The sequence below is a fragment of the Pan paniscus genome, chromosome 8, assembly GCF_029289425.2.
Source record: "Pan paniscus chromosome 8, NHGRI_mPanPan1-v2.0_pri, whole genome shotgun sequence".
NCBI classification, from domain to species: domain Eukaryota; kingdom Metazoa; phylum Chordata; class Mammalia; order Primates; family Hominidae; genus Pan; species Pan paniscus.
In genome coordinates this window covers 111,915,733-111,935,215 of record NC_073257.2, presented here as the reverse complement: position 1 = coordinate 111,935,215, position 19,483 = coordinate 111,915,733, and the positions used below count along the sequence as shown (strand labels likewise).

Below are 19,483 nucleotides of genomic sequence, written 5' to 3'. Positions count from 1 at the left end.
CACCCAGCTAATTTTTGCATTTTTAGTAGAGACGGGTTTTCACCATGTTGGCCAGGCTGGTCTTGAACTCCTGACCTCAGGTGATCCCCCCTCCTCGGCCTCCCAAAGTGCTGAGATTACAGGCGTGAGCCACTGCACCCGGCCTAATTTTTGTTATTTTTTGTAGAGACGGGTTCTCTGTGTAGCCCAGGCTGGAGTGCAGTGGTACAGTCATGGCTCACTGCAGCCTTGAACTCCTGGGTTCAAGAGATCCTCACACCTTGGCCTTCCAAAGCACCGGGATTACAGGCGTGAGCCACTGTGCTCCCTCCGCCTAGACTGTGATCCGCCTAAATCTGATGGTTTCTTTAAAAGGCAGCGGGCTTGCATTCTTCTGTGCCACTGGCAAGGACGGCCACCAGAGGGCGCTCTACCATCCCTTCTGGTGCTCCCTGGGCCCTGATCTTGCTTTCCACTCATGCCGCAAAAAGCCAGCTACTCTTCAAGATTAAACTCTCCAGGGCTTTCTTTTATAGATAGGATGAGAAGCAAAGAACTTCTTTGATTTTACAGCCTGGATCTTTTCAGTTTTGGCTGTATTAAGATCTCAGAGCTAACAGAGCTCAGAGATCGTAGACACTAATCCTCAGATTTCTCAAATGAGGACAAAATAATGAGGCAGTCCTATTTAACGGACATCTACAGATCTCATTTCCTAAAAGTCAGCCTTTCCTAGGGCCGCCTCACTCCTTCTGTACACAACCCTTAGTAGACCCTCCCACCACCTTTCCCTATTAACACAATGCAGTCCAGTCAAGCTTGTCTTTTACTATTTATTGAATCAGTACTATGTATGACATGATATGAGAGCTTTCCAGCATTATCTCATTTAACCTTCACAACAACCCTGTGAGGTAGATGCAAGTATCCCCATTTGTGGCTTAGAGAAGATAAAAGAAACTTGTGTAATATCACATAGCAAGTGGTGGGAGTCAGGATTCGAACCTATATCAGGCTCTCTGGCTCCCTTCTTAGCCAATGTGTTACTGGAACTCATACTAAGTGTACAACCTGTGTTTGTAGCTCCTTATTGTAACACAAGGATCAGGAGAAAGAACTATGCTTTAAGTCCTTTGAGAATTTCCAGATAGTTTCCTCCTCCATCCCCTCCCCTAGTCCCATCTCCTAAATAATGTAAATTACTTCTGCTTACAGTTGCAGGAAACAGAGAGTAAATCTTTCATTGCAGCCTATTAGCTGATCTGGGGTCCTCTTTCCCTTTTTTCTTGTTATATCCTAAAATTGAATGACTGTTAAGCAGCTACATATATAAGTTTTGCATTACCAGCAAGTCTGTTCAACGCCAAATTCAAACAACTGCACGTCCTCTTGAGTAACACACTCAATTTCAAAGGATTTTGCCCCCCTTTTCACATATTCTTTAAATAAATTAACATAACCCATCATTATGTCAAATATACTCAGAGGAGAAAAGATGTCTGTCATTTGGATACAATTTCCAGACACAGTAACAACTAAAAACCCATTTATTGATCACAAAGGAGTCTATCTCCCTTCCCAGTCTAAAGCAGATATCCATCTGTCTGGGAAAGAAAAAAGGAAAAAAATATTGCCCAGGTGTGGTGGTTCACACCTGTAATCCCAGCACTTCAGGAGGCTGAGGCAGGCGGATCACTTGAGGTCAGGAATTCGAGACCAGCCTGGCCAACATGGCGAAGCCCTGTCTCTACTCAAAATACAAAAATTAGCTAAGTGTGGTAGCGCATGCCTGTAATCCCAGCTACTTGGGAGGCTGAGGCAAGAGAATTGCTTGAACCCAGGGGGCGGAGGTTGCAGTGAGCCGAGATTGTGCCGCTGCACTCCAGCCTGGGTGACAGAGCAAGACTCCATCTCAAAAAAAAAAAAAAAAAAAGATTGTTTACTACAGAGTTTCCAGCTTTAAAATGTCTCGGCTGGGTGCGGTGACTCATACCTGTAATCTCAGCACTTTGGAAGGCTGAGGCTGGCAGATCACTTGAGCCCAGGGGTTTGAGACCAGCCTGGGCAACATGGCAAAATCATATCTCTACAAAACAGTTCAAAAATTAGCCGGGCATGGTGTCATGCACATGTAGTGCCAGCTACTTGGGAGGCTGAGGTGGGAGGATCACTTGAACCCAGGAGATGGAGGCTGCAGTGAGCCGTGATTGCACCACTGCACTCCAGCCTGGATGACAGAGTAAGACCTTATCTCAAAATAAAAATAAAATGAAATAAAATATCTTCCAGGGCCCAGTGTTCTCTTTGCTTTTCCCCAAGGCCTTCCACATGTCACCACTCCTTTCCTTTTCCTCTGTCCTTGCCTCATTTTCTTGTCTCTCTTCTCTCTCATTTTTTTCTGTCTAGATTCCTATGTTACTAAATAGGAATTGGTAAATAATACAGCACAGTTGGCTCTGATTCTCCCCTTCCCTCCTGGAGGAACTAGCAGAAAAACTGGCTATCAATTTTTGCGGAAGGGGCAGGAAATAACCCTACAGAGAGGCCTCTTAGTCAGTGACATGTTTTTTAACTCCCAGCTGGCTTCAGGGGCTCAAGCTGTTCCAAGGGTGGGAAAGCCCAGGCCTGCCCCAGAGGAGTGTGGTTAGGACACTGTGCCACTCCCTCTCCTTCCTCTTCAGCCTGGGTTAGTTCTACGGCTCTTCCACACCCAGAATGTCCCACATTTGTCAGTGAAAAGTATCTTTCCATCTGCGTGCTGTGGCCAGAAGAGAGGTTGCAATGTAGTGCTTGAAAGGATGCATTAACACACATGGAAATTTCCAGTTTAAGAATCCAAGCAGGGTGTGGTGGCATGTGCCTGTAATCCCAGCTACTCAGGAGGCTGAGAGGCTGAGGCAGGGGGATCTTGAACCCAGGAGTTTGAGTCCAGCCTGGACAACATAACAAGACCCCATCTCTAAAATTAAAAAAAAAAAAAAAGTAAAATAAATCCCCAAGTCCATACCAACACTCTTTATCATCTCTACTATCTTTGAAGTCAAACAAGTAGGCAGAAGGTTTAGTTCTGAAGCATGGTGACACTTACTGGCATGCCTGAGCATGGCACCTGTGAGTCACCCAGGCAGCATAAAGAAGATTGTTACAGCACCGTCAATCATGGCTCTTGTCCTAAGTGGCAGTATTGGTGAAATCATATTTGATGTGTAGATATATTTTTCTTTCTTTTCTTTACTTTTTTTTTTTTTCTTTTTGAGATGGAATCTCACTCTGTCACCCAGGCTGGAGTGCAGTGGCATGATCTTGGCTCTCTGCAACCTCTGCCTGCTGAGTTCAAGCAATTCTCCTGCCTCAGCCTCCTGAGTAGCTGGAACTACAGGCATGTGCCACCAGCCCAGCTAATTTTTGTATTTTCAGTAGAGACGGGGTTTCACCATGTTGGCCAGGCTGGTCTCTAACTCCTGATCTCAAGTGATCTGCCCGCCTCAGCCTCCTAAAGTGCAAGGATTACAGCCACCATGCCCAACCTAATTTTTTTCTTTTTTTTTGAGATGGAGTCTCGCTGTCACCCAGGCTGGAGTGCAGTGGCAAGATCTCAGCTCACTGCAGCCTCCACCTCCTGGGTTCAAGCAATTCTACCGCCTCAGCCTCCTGAGTAGCTGGGACTATAGGTGTGCACCACCACACCTGGCTAATTTCTTTGTATTTTTAGTGGAGACAGGGTTTCACCATATTGGCCGGTGTGGTCTTGAACTCCTGACCTCAGGTGATCCACCACCTCAGCCTCCCAAAGTGCTGGGATTACAGCCATGAGCCACCACACCCAGCCCATCTTTTTCTAATACATGTAAAATCAATGTATATTCATCCAGTCACACTCTATCTATCACCAATGATTGCATACCAATTTTGGGGGAACGTTAGCCAAGTCTATATGACACCACCAGTGCTTCTCTGGGTCACTGCTATAATAATTTTCCCTAGTACCCAGCCCTCAGAAACTGGAACTATGGCAAAAGATGGTCCAAATGGATCTCGTAGCTCCTGCTTTTTTTCTTCCAGGTTAACTTCCACCTCAAAAGAAGCATCCCTCAAGTAAGCCCTGTGAGGAGAGCTCCCAGCAGAAGGCACGGAGTCAGAGCCAAAGTGCAGCCCCAAGCCAGAAAGAAAGAAATGGAGATGAGGCAGCTGCAGAGAGGCCCTGCCTGAAACCCACAGTGCCAGGCAACCCTTCAGAAAGGCTTTGCTCCTGCTCTCAGATCAGATGAAGCATTCTTTCTATTTTATTATCTGGGACATATTTAAATACAAACATATTCAGAACAATTCAGAATGGTCTCCATCTGTTCCAGGGGTAAGCCATCTCTAGGTCATCATGAAAGAAATTAGGATCTATTGAAAGGTGATGTGGTGGCCGGGTGTGGTGGCTCACATCTGTAATCCTAGCACTTTGGGAGGCCGAGGCAGGTGGATCACCTAAGTTCAAGAGTTCGGAACCAGCCTGGCCAACATGGTGAAACCCTGTCTCTACTAAAAATACAAAAAATTAGCTGGTCATGGTGGCATGCACCTGTAATCCCAACTACTCAGGAGGCTAAGGCAGGAGAATCACTTGAACCTGGGGGGTGGAGGTTGCAGTGAGCTGAGATCGTACCACTTCACTCCAGCCTGGGCAAAAAATTGAAACTCTGTCTCAAAAAAAGAAAGAAAGAAAGAAAAGAAAGCTGATGTGGTAGTACCTACATCTAGTGGTGTTTGGTAAGGTTTTTCCATTCTGAGAGTCTGGTTTAGGCTCCATGCCAGTCCACACTGCATCCAGAGACTGGTTCTGGCTGGTTGGCAGCTGCATCTCCAGAATCTAGCACAGAGTTTGCAAAAGAGTTAGTGCTCAGTGAAGATTTCTGAACCATGTCTGAAATGCTGAAGTAAGTGATCCATCATTGATGTTGTTCCCATAGCAAAATTAGGTGACCAGTTCTTCTGAAATCCCAGAGGATCATTTCAGCAATAGCCAATAGCATCTTAATAAGCAAAGAATTTGACATGCAAATACCTAGTGCCATGGCTACCCTTCTTTGTACATGGACATTTAATAAATATGCATCTTTCAAAACATTTGCTGGATATGGAAATATGTGCAGCTGCCCCTAAGGCATGGCTGCATCCTGGCTCTGTCCCCAGCACAACATAGCACTCTCCACCTCTTTGAGTTCCCCAGGAAGAACCCATTTGCACTGAAAACATTATTGAGCAAAGTAGATGTTACTAAAGATTTTGAAGGGATGTGCAGTCTTTCATCACCTACCTTGCAGCACTCAAGTTTACAAACCCTCATTGGGCATGTAGGGGTTCCTGAGTCCCCTGTGGGAAGTGGTTTTTTGCCATACACCTTGTTTCAGAGCTCAGCCTCAGTTAGACAGGGCAGGCTCCAGTTTCCTCATCTACCCCTCTCCCCACAGGACCTCTAATAAACCAGCCCTTTTCTTACCACTGAGAAATTGAACTCTACTAAATAATTACAGCCTTGTGCCACATAATGATGTTTTGGTTAACAATGGACCGTGTGTATAATGGTGGTCTCATAAGATTATAATACCATGGTTTTACTATACTTTTCTATATTTAGATATGTTTAGATTTAGGTTAGATATGTTTAGATTTAGAATACGTAACACAGGCTGAGCGCGGTAGCTCATGCCTGTAATCCCAGCACTTTGGGAGGCCGAGTTGGGTGGATCACCTGAGGTCAGGAGTTCGAGACCAGCCTGGCCAACATGGTGAACCCCATCTCTACTGAAAATACAAAAAATTAGCTGGGTGTGGTGGCAGGCACCTGTAATCCTAGCTACTTGGGAGGCTGAGGCAGGAGAATCGCTTGAACCCAGGAGGTGGAGGTTGCGGTGAGCCAAGATTGCACCACTGCACTCCAGCCTGGGTGACAGAGTGAGACTCCATCTGAAAAAAAAAAAAAAAGAATATGTAACACAATTACCACTGTGTTACAATTGCCTGCAGCATTCAGTATAGTAACATGCTGCCCAGATTTGTAGCCTAGGAGCAATAGGCTGTACCTTTTAGCCTATGTGTGTAGGAGGCTATACCACCTAGGTTTGTACAAGTACATGCTATGATGTTTCTGCAATGATTAAATCACCTAGGGATACGTTTCTCAGAATGTACCCACATTGTTAAGTGACATGGTATGGTGATCCCTTGGCACCCAGTTGGTTCCAGCACCCCCTCAGATACCAAAATCCAAGAGTGCTCCAGTTCCTTTTATAAAATGGCATAGTATTTGCATTTAGCCTAGGTATATCCTCCCATATACTTTTAAGTCATCTCTAGATTACCTTATAATACCTGATACAATGTAAATGCTGTGTAAATAGTTTTGTTATATTGTATTCTTACTTGGTACTATTTTTATTGTTGCATTATTTTATTTTTTGTTTTCCTGACAGCCTCACTCTGTCACCCAGGCTGGAATGCAGTGGTGCAGTCATGGCTTACTGCAGCCTCAACCTCCCGAGTTCAAGAAATCCTCTCACTTCAGCCTCCCAAGTAGCTGGCCAACATGGTGAACACAGGCACGTGACATCATACCTGGCAAATTTTTAAATTTCTTTGTAGTGATAGGGTGTCAAACTCCTGGGCTAGAGTGATCCTCCCGCCTCTGCCTTCTAAAGTGCTGAGATTATAGGCATGAGCCATGGTGCCCAGTCTGTATTATTATTATTTATTTATTTACTTAAATAGTTTTGATCCAAGGTTGGTTGAATGGGAACCTGCAGATACGGAGGGCTGACTGTATTCCCATACCCATCAGAAAACATAGGTGCTCTAGCTGTGACAACTCGCCCTCCCCTGGAGGCCATTCGGGATTAGGATTAACACATAATTCATTTTTCTGTTACCTGAGCAATCTATCTGTGGTCAAAAAGAAAACAGAAGAAAATGTATCTTTCCCCACTTAGGGAATTCACTCCTCAGGTTAAAAGGCTAATTGTTTCTTTCTATTTTTTATTTCTTCCTAATTTTAATCCCATGTTCCTTGGTGCCTTTCTTGTTGTTATAAAGAGGCAGCTATTTGAGAGGGTTTCCATTTTGCAATTCAGTGAAACTTTATACCTGAGGTTGCTGCATGCACTGTTTCCCAGACTGTCTGAATATCACTTACTTTGTGTTTAGGTTCCTTGGTACAAAGTCACCTGACAGAGCTAATGTTTATGAAATACGGTCACAGTACTTTCACTGGCATAGCCACAGAATTTTATTCATTCTTCCATTTATTCATGCAGGGAACATATTTTGAGTCCTTGCTCTCAATAAATTCAGAAAATATAAAGAGGAAGAAGATACAGTCCATTATCTCAGTGCAGCCACAGGCTACTTGGGAAGGGAAACAGATCACTCCAGTATCTTGTAATAATTGCTGGGATTCTGTTGACTCTGGGGTGAGGACAGAAGCCGGTGGCAAGGGCCTTACTCTAGTCTTGGGAAGGTCAGGAAAGGGTTCCCAGAGCTAGTGGAGTCTAAGGTGAGATATAATGAGGTCAGATAAAGAGGCATTGGCCAGGTGGAAAGAAATGGGGGAACAATAGTTAGGCTGAGGAGACAGCACAGCTTGAGGCTCTTGGAAGATTTGCAGCTTGTTCAAGAGAGCTGCATGAAATTCAGCATGGTGGCAGCTGAGTGAGATGCCAGAAGCCAAGGCCAGTGGGGTAGGGAGGGACCAAATCATGAAGGACCTTTGAGCCATAGCACAGAGTTTGGACTTTATCCTGAGAAAAACAAGTAGCCATTGAAGGGTTCTGCTGAGGGGAGTGCAGAATCAGTTTAGAATGAGTGCCTGACTGCTGCCTGAAGAGCTGGCTGGGGCAGAGGGGAGACCACTAAAAGCCAGGAGAAAAGGTGGCCTCAGCCCGGGCAGGCAGCAGGGGTGGGGAACACCAGGAAACTCCAGAGCACTTCCTGCTAGCTCCCTAGGGCTTCTCTGCTGCTTTTAGACTTCCAGTCTGACTCAGATCCATCCTGCCTGCCACCTGAGGATTTTAAGTGCTAAAGGAGATGCAGATTTTTAAACCAAGCCCTAAAAACCATTCTTAGTAAAATGCACTCAAGCCAGAGGTGATTATACAGACCAAGTATTATATGGAAAATACAGGGTCTGGCTATAACCACATGAAAATTTCTCTGTGCATACAAAGGGCACGAAATCAGGACTCACAGGACAAGAGTGGGCAGGGTTGACAGGACATGAAGGAAGGTCCTCCAACTTTGGGCTCAGCCCTCTCCTGGCTGGTACCCTTTCTATTTTATAGCTAGAAAGTTACTTTGAAGAGGAAACCCTCTGCTCGGAATGCCAGCCTGGATAGGTGGTGTTTCCTAAAGGGGAAGAAGCCCCTAATGAAGGGCACAGGTTTTGGACTCCGACAGACGTGGGTTTTAACTCTAGCTCTGTTCCTTATTGGCTGTGTGACCTTGAGCAAATAACTTACCTTCTCTGAGTCATAGTTATTCATCTGAAGAAAAAAAAAAAAGAAAGAGTATCTGGCCGGGCATGGTGACTCACACCTGCAGTCCCAGCACTTTGGGAGGCTGAGGCAGGAGGATCGCAGGAGTTTGAGACCAGCCTGGGGAACATGGCAAAACCCTCTCTACAAAAAATGCAAAAATGAGCTGGGTGTGGTGGCGTGGACCTATAGTCCCAGTTACTCAGGAGGCTGAGGCAGGAGGATCTCTTGAGCTGGGGAGGTGGAAGCTGCAGTGAGCTATGATTGCATCACTGTGCTCCAGCCTGGGCAACAATGTGAGACCCTATCAAAAAAAGAAAAGAAGGAAAAAGAAAAGAGGAAAAGAAAAGAAAGAACAGAAAAGAAAAGAAAAATGAAAAGAAAAGAAGAAAAAGAAAATCTACCTCACTGTAATGGCCCATTGAGTATACCTTGCCTGCTGTGTAGACAGAGGTGATTTATCAAGACGGGAATTGCATGGAGAAAGAGTAATTCATGCAGAGCTGGCTGTGCAGGAGACCTGAGTTTTATTATTACTCAAATCAGTCTCCCTGAGCATTTGGGGATCAGAGTTTTTGTTGTTTGTTTGTTTGGTTTATTTTTTTTGAGACGGAGTCTTGCTCTGTCCCCCAGGCTGGAGTGCCAGTGGTGCAATCTCAGCTCACTGCAACCTCCGCCTCCCAGGTTCAAGCGATTCTCCTGCCTCAGCCTCCCTAGTAGCTGGGATTACAGGCACACGCCACCACACCCAGCTAATTTTTGTATTTTTAGTAGATACGGGGTTTCACCATGTTGGCCAGGCTGGTCTCGAACTCCTGACCGCAAGTGATCTGCCCACCTAGGCCTCCCAGAGTGCTGGGATTACAGGTGTGAGCCACCGTGCCTGGCTTGGGGATCAGAGTTTCTAAAGATAATTTGGTGGGTAGGGTCTTGGGAAGTGGGGAGTGCTGATTGGTCAGGTTGGAGATGGAATCCTAGGGGGTTGAAATGAGGTTTTCTTAATGTCTTCTGTTCCTGGGTGCGACGGCAGAACTGGTTGGGCCAGATTACCAGTCTGGGTGATGTATGCTGATCCATCGAGTACAGGGTCTGCAAAATATCTCAAACACTGATCTTAGGTTTTACAATAGTGATTTTATCCTCAGGAGCAATTTGGGGAGGTTCAGGCTCTTGGAGCCAGAGGCTGCATGTCCCGTAAACTGTAATTTCTAATCTTGTAGCCAGTTTGTTAGTCCTGCAAAGGCAGACTGGTCCCCATGCAAGAAGGGGGTCTTTTTAGGAAAGGTCTATTACCAATTTTGTTACAGAGTCAAACCATGAACTGAATTCCTTCCCAAAGTTAGTTCGGCCTACATCCAGGAATGACCAAGGACAGCTTAAAGGTTAGAAGCAAGATAGAGTCGGTTAGGTCTGATTTCTTTCACTGTCATAATTTCTTCAGTTATAATTTTGCAAATGTGGTTTTATCACTCTGAGTTTGTGAGGATTAAAGGTGCCGCCCTTATAAATCAGTCAGGAGGCGGAAGGCCAACCCTCACCCCACACTCTCCTCGGAGGATTATCACTTATCTGCCAGCGACATCAAGGACTTAGGGGTGCAAAAAGGAGCTTGGAGGTGAGGCATTCTCCTGAGAGGCTGAACCAAGCCCACCCTGTCATTTTTTTTTTTCTCTCTTTTTTAAAAAAACTTCAAGCCACTCAGGAGGCTGAGGCAGGAGAATCTCCTGAACCTGGGAGACAGTGGTTGCAGTGAACCGAGATCACACCACTGCACTCCAGCCTGGGCGACAGAGTGAGACTCCATCTCAAAAAAAAAAAACAAAAAAAAAAACAACTTCATACACTGGAATCCAACCTTTATTAGTTCCTTATTCTTCTTGGCACTTTTCCTTCTAAGTTGAGGATTTCATGACACAGTAATTCCCCCCCTCACTTGAGGAGATAGGAGAATTGCCAGTTTTCAGACAGCATGACACCTGATGACTTCTGGACCTGGTACTGGTTCCCACGGAGGTTTCTGCTGGTGGGTTTCCGCTCCAGTAAGTTGTGACTGCCCTGTCTTTGTATCTTTATATCCCAACACTCAGAATATAAAGAAACGTATTATACATATGAACTGAGTGCACAATCTCCAATATTACTTTCACATTTTTTCTCCTTCTCACCTCTTTCACTATTTTTCTTCTTTTATCTAGTAGTAATAGTTTTGCACATCTATTTTTTAAATTAGAAACCCTGGTAGGGAGAATTCTCATGTCTTTGAATGACCCATGCACTTGTATAATTCTCCTTCCATGCATGTGGGTGGACTCTGTAAATACAAGATAGCATGTATAAACCAAGAGTATGTCAGACAAGTCTCAATCAATTTAGAAAGTTTATCTTGTCACAGTTAAGGACATGCCCATGACACAGCCTCAGCAGGTCCTGACGACATTTGCCCGAGATGGTCAGGACACAGCTTGGTTTTATACATTTCAGGGAGACATGAGACATGAATCAGTATATGTAAGATATACATTGGTTTGGTCCAGAAAGGTAGGAAAACTCGAAGTGGGGAGGGGGCTTCCAGGTAATAGGTAGATAAAAGACAAATGGTTGCATTCTTTTGAGTTTCTAATTAGCCTTTCGCTGAATACACAAGGCAATAGTGAATACTCACTTATGCCTTAGTCTGGCTTAGTGAAACAATAGGGCAAAGGAAGCAATCAGATATGGATTTGTCTCAGGTGAGCAGAGAGATGACTTTTGGAGTTCTGTCTGTCCTTTGTCTACAAGGAATTTCCTTGTGGGCAAATTGTGAGGGGGGTATGTAGCTTTTATTATTATTATTATTATTATTATTATTTTAAATCTTTGTGGCTATCTTACTTAGGAATAGAATGGGAGGCATGTTTGTCCGATGCAGTTCCCAGCTTGACTTTACCCTTTGGTGATTCTCCTTTCACATTTCTCCGCTTTTTAATATCTTTTGGAGAAAGCTTTTTAGGAGGAAATGAGCCTCTGGTCTCAGGTTATGTCTCATCTCTCACGGCTAGGACGGTTTATTCTTAGATTAGTAAGTCCCACATTATTAGAAAAGCTCATTTTTAGCAGATTGTGGAGTCTTATGTCCAACAAAGAGAAAATAGGGGAGGAAGGGAGAAAACAACAACAAACAAAAAATGAAGAACAATCCTGGAAAATCGATACAGCCCACGTTACTCTGAAGTTCTTACATCAGTAGACATGTATGAAAGTGGCTTACGTATGTATTTTCTTCCAAAGTTTAAGTTGTCTAGCTTCAGTTCACAGGGCTTTAAGAAAGCAAAGCTTAATTTCTAGTGATTTCTTTTCCTTTTTTTTTTTTTTTTTTTTTTTTAAGACAGAGACTTGTTCTTTCACCATGGCTGGACTGCAGTGGCATGATCTTGGCTCACTACAATCTCTGCCTCCCAGGTTCAAGTGATTATCCTGCCTCAGCCTCCTGAATAGCTGGGATTACAGACATGCACCACCACGCCCAGCTGATTTTTGTATCTTTAGTAGAGACAGGGTTTCACCATGTTGGCCAGGCTGGTCTTGAACTCCTGACTTCAAGTGATCCACCCGCCTTGGCCTCCCAGAGTGTTGGGATTACATGAGCCACCATGCCTGGTCTCTTACTGTCATATTTTGCAAAGGCAGTTTCACCATGACCACTCATCCAGACCCCAGAATCCAGAGGCTCAAAACCAAAATCATAAGCTCACAGTCAAATCAAACAAGTATCAAAAAATATTAAGAAGCAGCAGTAGTATAACTTTAAAACATGTAGCAGAGAGAGCATACATCTGTCTGACCAGTAAATCCAGGCAAAGATATCGTGATTTACTTTCCAACCTGACTCTGCATAACATTATGAGACAAAGAAGGTCAAAATATTTTACCCTAAAATACATTTCTGTCTGACCAGTAAATCCAGGCAAAAATAACCTAAAGAGATTAACTAAATCTGAATAGGAAACATTTGTCATCTGTTGCCTCTAAGGGCAGCCACTATAAGACTTCAAAATAACTTTGGTCTCCACAATCTTTATCTTAACCTGAACATTCCCTCTCTATCAATCCCTGGTCTTTAGACAAACTCAACCAATTGTCAACCAGAAAATGTTTAAATTCACCTGTAGTCTGGAAGCCCTGCCCCAGTTTGAGTTGTTCCACCTTTCTGGACCAAACCAATGTATTTCTTAAATGTATTTGATTGATGTCTCATGCCTCTCTAAAATGTATAAAACCAAGCTGTGCCCCGACCACCGTGGGCAAATGTTCTCAGGACCTCCTCCTGGCTAAACTCCACTCTTAAGCCTGGAACCTCTGCCCTAAGCGAAAACAGCTGACCCTATTTTTTCCGCCCAGATGATTGCCTTTTTGGCCCACCCCACCCCCTATCCTGTGTCCATAAAAACCAGACCAGTTGGCAGAAAAAAGAAAGAGCAACATGAGCAGCCGATGCAAGTTGTCCGGAACGCAAGCTGCTGAGCCTCAGGATACAAGCAGCTGAGCAGCAAGCAGAGAAACAAGCAACTGAGCATCAGAGACTACAAATAGCTAACTTCAGATGGTGCGGCTTCAGGGAAAGATCACCTTCTTCCCACACCATCCCCTTTCCAGCTCCACATGCTGCTGAGAGCCAGTCTTCAAACAGTCTGTGTGATCTGATTCTTCCTGCACACTGAAAAAGAACTTGGGTGTCAAAAAGGCAGGTGCAGGAGGCTGTCACCCTGACCCTTCACTGAGCCGTCAACACTTAGCCATCCAAGGACTGCAGGCTGAGTGAAACGAACCACTCCAGTTCCTGCCTACCCACGAAGGGGGTCAGGGTCAAGGGAACTATCCCATCTCATGCCAGATAGTAATGAAGCTAAAGGATGAGCAGATTTAATTCCTCTTGTTCTTCCTTTCCTTCTTTCTTCTTTCTTCTTCCTTCTTTGATCTTTCTTCTTTCTTCTTCTCAGAATCTTGCTCTGTTGCCTAGGCTGGAGTGCAGTGATGTGATCATGGCTTATTGCAGTCTTGACCTCCTGGGCTCAAGCAACCCTCCCACCTCAGCCTTCTGAGTAGCTGGGATTACAGGCACACATTACCATGCCTGGCTAAGTTTTAAATTTTTTGTAGAGACAATGTCTCACTTTGTTGCCCAGGCTGGTCTGGAACTCCTGGGCTCAAGCGATCCTCCTGTGTTGACCTCCCAAAATTCTGGGATTACAAAGATTTAACTCTTCTTATCGTTTAGTCACATAAGCCTTCTATTTACTCTTTATAAACAGTCTTTTTTTTCCCCTTTGTTTTGTTATTTACTTTTTTTTTTTTTTTGGAGACAGAGTCTCGCTTGGTCACCCAGGCTGAAGCGTGGTGACGCCATCTCAGCTGACTGAAACCTCTGCTTCCATGTTCAAGCGATTCTCATGCCTCAGCCTCTTGAGTAGCTGGGACTACAGACGTGCGCCGCTACGCCCAGCTGATTTTTGTATTTTTAGTAGAGACGAAGTTTCACCATGTTGGCCAGGCTGGTCTTCAACTCCTGACCTTAAGTGATCTGCCCACCTTGGCCTCCCAAAGTGCTGGGATTACAGGCGTGAGCCACCATGCCCAGCCAATTATTTACTTTTAAGCTATGTTGTTCATTGGCATTTTCACAACATATAAATATCTTTTTATTTATTTATTTATTTATTTATATTTTTTTGAAGTGAAGTCTCGCTCTGTCGTCCAGGCTGGAGTGCCATGGCATGATCTCGGCTCACTGCAACCTCTGCCTCCTGGGTGCAAGCAATTTTCCTGCCTCAGCCTCCCAAGTAGCTGGAATTACAGGTATCTGCCACCATGCCTGACTAATTTTTGTGTTTTTTAGTAGAGAGAGGGTTTTGCCATGTTGACCAGGCTGGTCTTGAACTCCTGACCTCAGGTGATCCGCCCACCTCGGCCTCCCAAAGTGCTGGGATTATAGGCATGAGCCACTGTGCCCAACCAGATCTTTTTTAAAAAGCAATAAAAATATTGAAATCTTTTCAGAAGCTTCTGTACATCAATAATTATCTCTGAATGAAACATTCTGGAGACCTGGTTTTTTTTTTTTTTTTTTTTTTTTTTTTGAGACAGAGTCTTGCTCTGTTGCCCAGGCTGGAGTGCAGTGGCGCGATCTCGGCTCACTGCAAGCTCCGCCTCCTGGGTTCTCGCCATTCTCCTGCCTCAGCCTCCCGAGTAGCTGGGACTACAGGCGCCCACCACCATGCCCGGCTAATTTTTTGTATTTTTAGTAGAGACGGGGTTTCACTGTGTTAGCCAGGATGGTCTCGATCTCCTGACCTCGTGATCTGCCTGCCTCGGCCTCCCAAAGTGCTAGAATTACAGGCGTGAGCCGCTGCGCCTGGCCTGGGGCCCTCATTTTTTTAAACTTTTTTTTTGACACAGGGTCTTGTTCTGTCACCCAGGCTGAAGTGTAGTGGTGTGATCACAGCTCACTGCAGCCTCAATCTCCTAGGCTCAAGAGATCCTCCCACCTCAGGCTCCTGAGTAGCTATGACTACAGGTATGTGCATCACACCTAGCTAATTGTGTTGTGTTTTTTGTAGAGACAAGATCTCACTATATTGCCCAGGCTGGTCTCAAAGTCCTAGGCTCAAGCAGTCCTCCTGCCTCAGACTCCCAAAGCGCTGGGATTACAGGCGACAGCCACCATGCCCAGCCTGGGGCCCTCATTTTTAAATACACTTTTAAAAGTGCAGTATTCATTTGAAATGTTGTAGTTTTGTATTATTTTTAGTAAGATGTTGCCATTTCTGTGTTTGCTGCTTCCAGGGCCTACTTTTTTTTTTTTTTTTTTTGAGACAGAGTCTGACTCTGTTGCCAGGGCTGGAGTGCAGTGGTGCGATCTCGGCTCACTGCAACCTCCGCCTCCCGGGTTCAAGTGATTCTCCTGCCTCAGCCTCCTGAGTAGCTGGGATTACAGGTGCCTACTACTACACTCAGGTAATTTTTTGCATTTTTAGGAGAGACAGGGTTTCACCATGTTGGCCAGGCTGGTCTCAAACTTCTGACCTCGTGATTTGTCTGCCTCGGCCTCCCAAAGTGCTGGGATTACAGGCATGAGCCACCATGCCTGGCTCCAGAGCCTAATATTTATGCATGTATAGGTAAGCATAGCTGGAAGGTGGAGTACTAAGTTCTTCAGTAGTAAAGGATTATTATTATTATTTTGAGACGGAGCCTCACTCTTGTTGCCCAGGCTGGAGGGCAATGGCAGGATCTCAGCTCACCACAGCCTCCGCCTCCCAGGTTCAAGTGATCTCCTGCCTTAACCTCCCCAGTAGCTGGGATTACAGGCATGCGGCAGCACGCCCGGCTAATTTTGTATTTTTAGTAGAGACGCGGTTTCTCCATGTTGGTCAGGCTGGTCTTGAACTCCCGACCTCAGGTGATCCGCCGCCTTAGCCTCCCAAAGTGCTGGGATTACAGGCGTGAGCCACCATGCCTGGCCAGGGACCCCCATTTTTACTTTGGATCTTGTCCTTAACTCTCAGATCTCTTTGATTAACTTAGCTAATGCTTTTTTTCTACCTAAGTGTGCAAGAAAAGGAAACAAAAGGAATACTGCAACACAAAAATCTCTGTGAATTTCTAAAAGCTGAAGTTCACAGCCTCTGTGCTATTACCATTTACTGCTAGTTTCTCTCTGAACCACTCAGACATCTGAGGCCTCTAACTGGATCAAAGCCAGTTAACTATTGCATGTAATCTGATCCTAGACCTAGTCCAGTTTGTATCACAACTTCCAAACCCAATTCATATAAAAAATTCACTCAGATAGCTCAAAACACAAACCCATAGAGCTTCAGAATCTGAGAGAGAAGATACCCACGATCCTCAGTTGTAAGAGAGAGCAATGGACAAAATGAGTCTGGTTGGTACCTCGTTAGTCACTCGATGCCCCTGGTGGGGGTAGAAGCTCTACTTCAGATCCCATTTCTGACACCATCTGTTAAAAAGAAAACCTTAGGGCCGGGCGTGGTGGCTCACACCTGTAATCCCAGCACTTTGGGAGGCCGAGGCAGGTGGACCACCTGAGGTCAGGAGTTCGAGACCAACCTGCCCAACATAGCGAAACCCTGTCTCTATTAAAAAAAAAAACACAGGCCGGGCTCATGCCTGTAAACCCAGCACTTTGGAAGGCTGAGGCGGGTGGATCACGAGGTCAGGAAATCGAGACCATCCTGGCTAACATGGTGAAACCCTGTCTTTACTAAAAATACAAAAAATTAGCCAGTCGTGGTGGCGGGCACCTGTAGTCCCAGCTACTCGGGAGGCTGGGGCAGGAGAATGGCGTGAACCCAGGAGGCAGAGCTTGCAGTGAGCTGAGATCATGCCACTGCACTCCTGCCTGGGCGACAGAGCGAGACTCCGTCTCAAAAAAACAAAAAAGCTGGGTGTGGTGGCAAGCACCTGTAATCCCAGCTACTCAGGAGGCTGAGGCAGGAGAATCGCTTGAACCCGGGAGGTAGAGGTTGCCGTGAGCTGAGATTGCACCACTGCACTCCAGCCTGGGTGACAAAAGCGAAACTTCATCTCAAAAAAAAAAAAAAAAAAAAAACCCTTAGGCAAATTAAATTTAACAGAGAGTTTATTGAGCAAAGAATGATTTGCAAATCAGGCAGCCCCCAAAGCAGAATAGGTTCAGAAAGACTCCTGCACAGCTGCGTAGTCAAAAAAGACTTACAGGCAGAAAAAGGAAAGTGATGGACAGAAACAGTTGGATTGGTTACAGCTTTGCATTTGCCTTATTTGGACACATTTTGAATAGTTGGTCACCTTTGATTGGCTTAAATTCAGTGATTGGCACAAGAATAGGTTACAGTCTGTTTATGCATCCAATAAGGTTATAGTTCACTATGTATGGCAAAATCTTTACACTGAACTTAAACTGTGTAAGGAGGCAGCTTTATGATAAACCTAACTTAGCAGACCTATTAAGAAATATATATTTTGTCTTTGTCCCCTGGTGTACAACTTCTAAAACCCTTGTAACTTCCTGAATGACAGAGGTGATAGGAGCTCTTTTGCTACCAGTAACAAGCCCCTGAATTTGAATTACACCTGAGTTTATGTTAATGAGATGACTGGTAGCTGAAAGCCCCTAGATAGCTTCAGGATGGGTCTGGTTGCCAAAGAAACCCACCATGTGCTTATGATGGCAGCGGCGGGCCATCTGGAGTGGCTGCTGCCATCACGCCGGCTGCAGCAGGGAGGTGCAGCTGGGGCTGCAAGCTCCATAGAGCCAGCGGGAGCCAGGGACCAGCGGGAGCCCCATTCCTTCCGAGTTGGGGCAGGAGCTCCCCAGGTGCCGCTGCAACTGCCCAAGCCATGGCTATGGACCCAGGCATCCTGGTCCTCTTGGGGCCCGGGATCAGGCAGGGGCCCCATCCTCCCAGGCACAGCTGCAGCCACTCAAATAGCAAGCCCAGGAGCCCTGTGGCAGGAAAGAGCCCACCTGGTTCTAGCAACTGCATCTCTTGAACGTAAGGGGGTGTGTGTGCATGCTCAGTTTCCTGATTTATGATCTCAATGTGCTAGAAGTCTAACTCAGCATAGGTCCAAGACAGTGTAGCATCCAAACCACACTGAGTCTATTAATAAGTGAGCCAGTAAGATTCACTTTTTCCGTGGCCACAGAAAACACCCCTAAACCCAACCAGCCATCTCGAAAGCAAGGATATAGAAAGTAGGACAGCATGACTTGGTACAAATCTGCCATCAGAACTGGAGAAGTTAGACTTCCTGTGTCTAGAGCATCATCTTTACACATGTGGTACCACAATTTGTCTCATACACACACTCTCAGCACACACCCTGCACTCCACCATGCCCACCTCCTGCCTGGAATGCAGCTTCATTTCTACTTTAACACTAACTGTATTCTGGGTTTAACCATGAGTAAACATTCCCCCTGAGCAAATGCCTAAGCAAACATCACTTCTTTCCCTCCTCCCAGAAGTTAAATATCACTATTTATAAAGGCTTCCCCCTACCCCTACTGTCTCTTATTCTTTCCCTCACCACTTGATGATCCTCCCCACACTGCTACTCGTTAATCTTTCTTTCTCCCACCTTCATTCTGTTCACATACTTCCTGCACCCCTTCGCCCCCACCCCACCAGGCCCTGCTGCAGGTGGGTGTAGCATCACCTAAGAAGCACGGCCTGGAGCCATGAAGGGATAGGAGGCCAGCAGCCCGGGGAAAAGCAAAACAGAAAAAGCACTGCTTGTTTCTGCTGTTACTCTGCCTGCCTCCCCCTGCAGTCTCAGGGAGGAGGCAAAGAAAGTCACCGCTTGGATCCATGTTCACCCTGCAGGAGGAGGGAGAAAAGGCATCTTTGACTTCCTTTTAGATTGTCCCATATGAGCCCTTTGGGATGAAGTCCATCCCGGGCACTAGATCAAAGGAATTGAGTGAGTTTCCTCAAATCCTTTCTGGAATCAGATGAAGAATAAATAAATGAAGAAATAAAGTGACCACAATTTTGTTCTTTTTAAAAATATCCAAATATAGTATTTGAAACACACGGTAGTTTACAGAAGGCTTTTATTTTACAAGCCAATAATTTTTTTTAATGTCAGACATTGGTACATTACCAATGTTGTAGCAAGGTTTGAGGGAGGTACATCTCACGCATGAGCATGAAAACTCAATCATCATGCTTATGACCTACAAAATGACCTAATTTTTTTTTAATGGAAGGATAAAGGGCCCACCAACTTTCTTTTTTCTTTTTTTTTTTTTTTGATAGGGTATTGTTCTGTTGCCCAGGCTGGAGTGCAGTGGCACAATCACAGCTGCCTGCAACCTTGACCTCCTGGGCTCAAGTGATCCTCCTTTCTCAGCCTCCTGAGTAACTGAGACTACAGGCATGTACCACTATGCCTGGCTAATTTTTAAATTTTTTGTAGAGATGGGGGTTTCACCATCTTGCCCAGGC

At 45.3% G+C, this 19,483-nt stretch overlaps 1 protein-coding gene and 1 non-coding gene across 2 annotated transcripts in view; one reads left to right on the top strand and one right to left on the bottom strand.

Moving 5' to 3' along the window:
* CPN1 (carboxypeptidase N subunit 1) overlaps window positions 1-4,828 on the top strand; it is a 42,424-nt gene extending 37,596 nt beyond the window's left edge. The window contains exon 9 of the mRNA XM_003825462.5: window positions 4,042-4,828. Within this exon, the coding sequence (XP_003825510.2) occupies window positions 4,042-4,188 (147 nt within the window). The 3' untranslated portion in view covers window positions 4,189-4,828. The remainder of the gene's footprint in view (window positions 1-4,041) is intronic.
* A 14,290-nt stretch (window positions 4,829-19,118) lies between these two features.
* LOC112441100 (small nucleolar RNA U13) lies at window positions 19,119-19,224 on the bottom strand. Its single transcript, XR_003029076.1, has one exon. It is a non-coding gene; the product is annotated as a small nucleolar RNA U13 (small nucleolar RNA).
* Window positions 19,225-19,483: the final 259 nt, after the last annotated feature.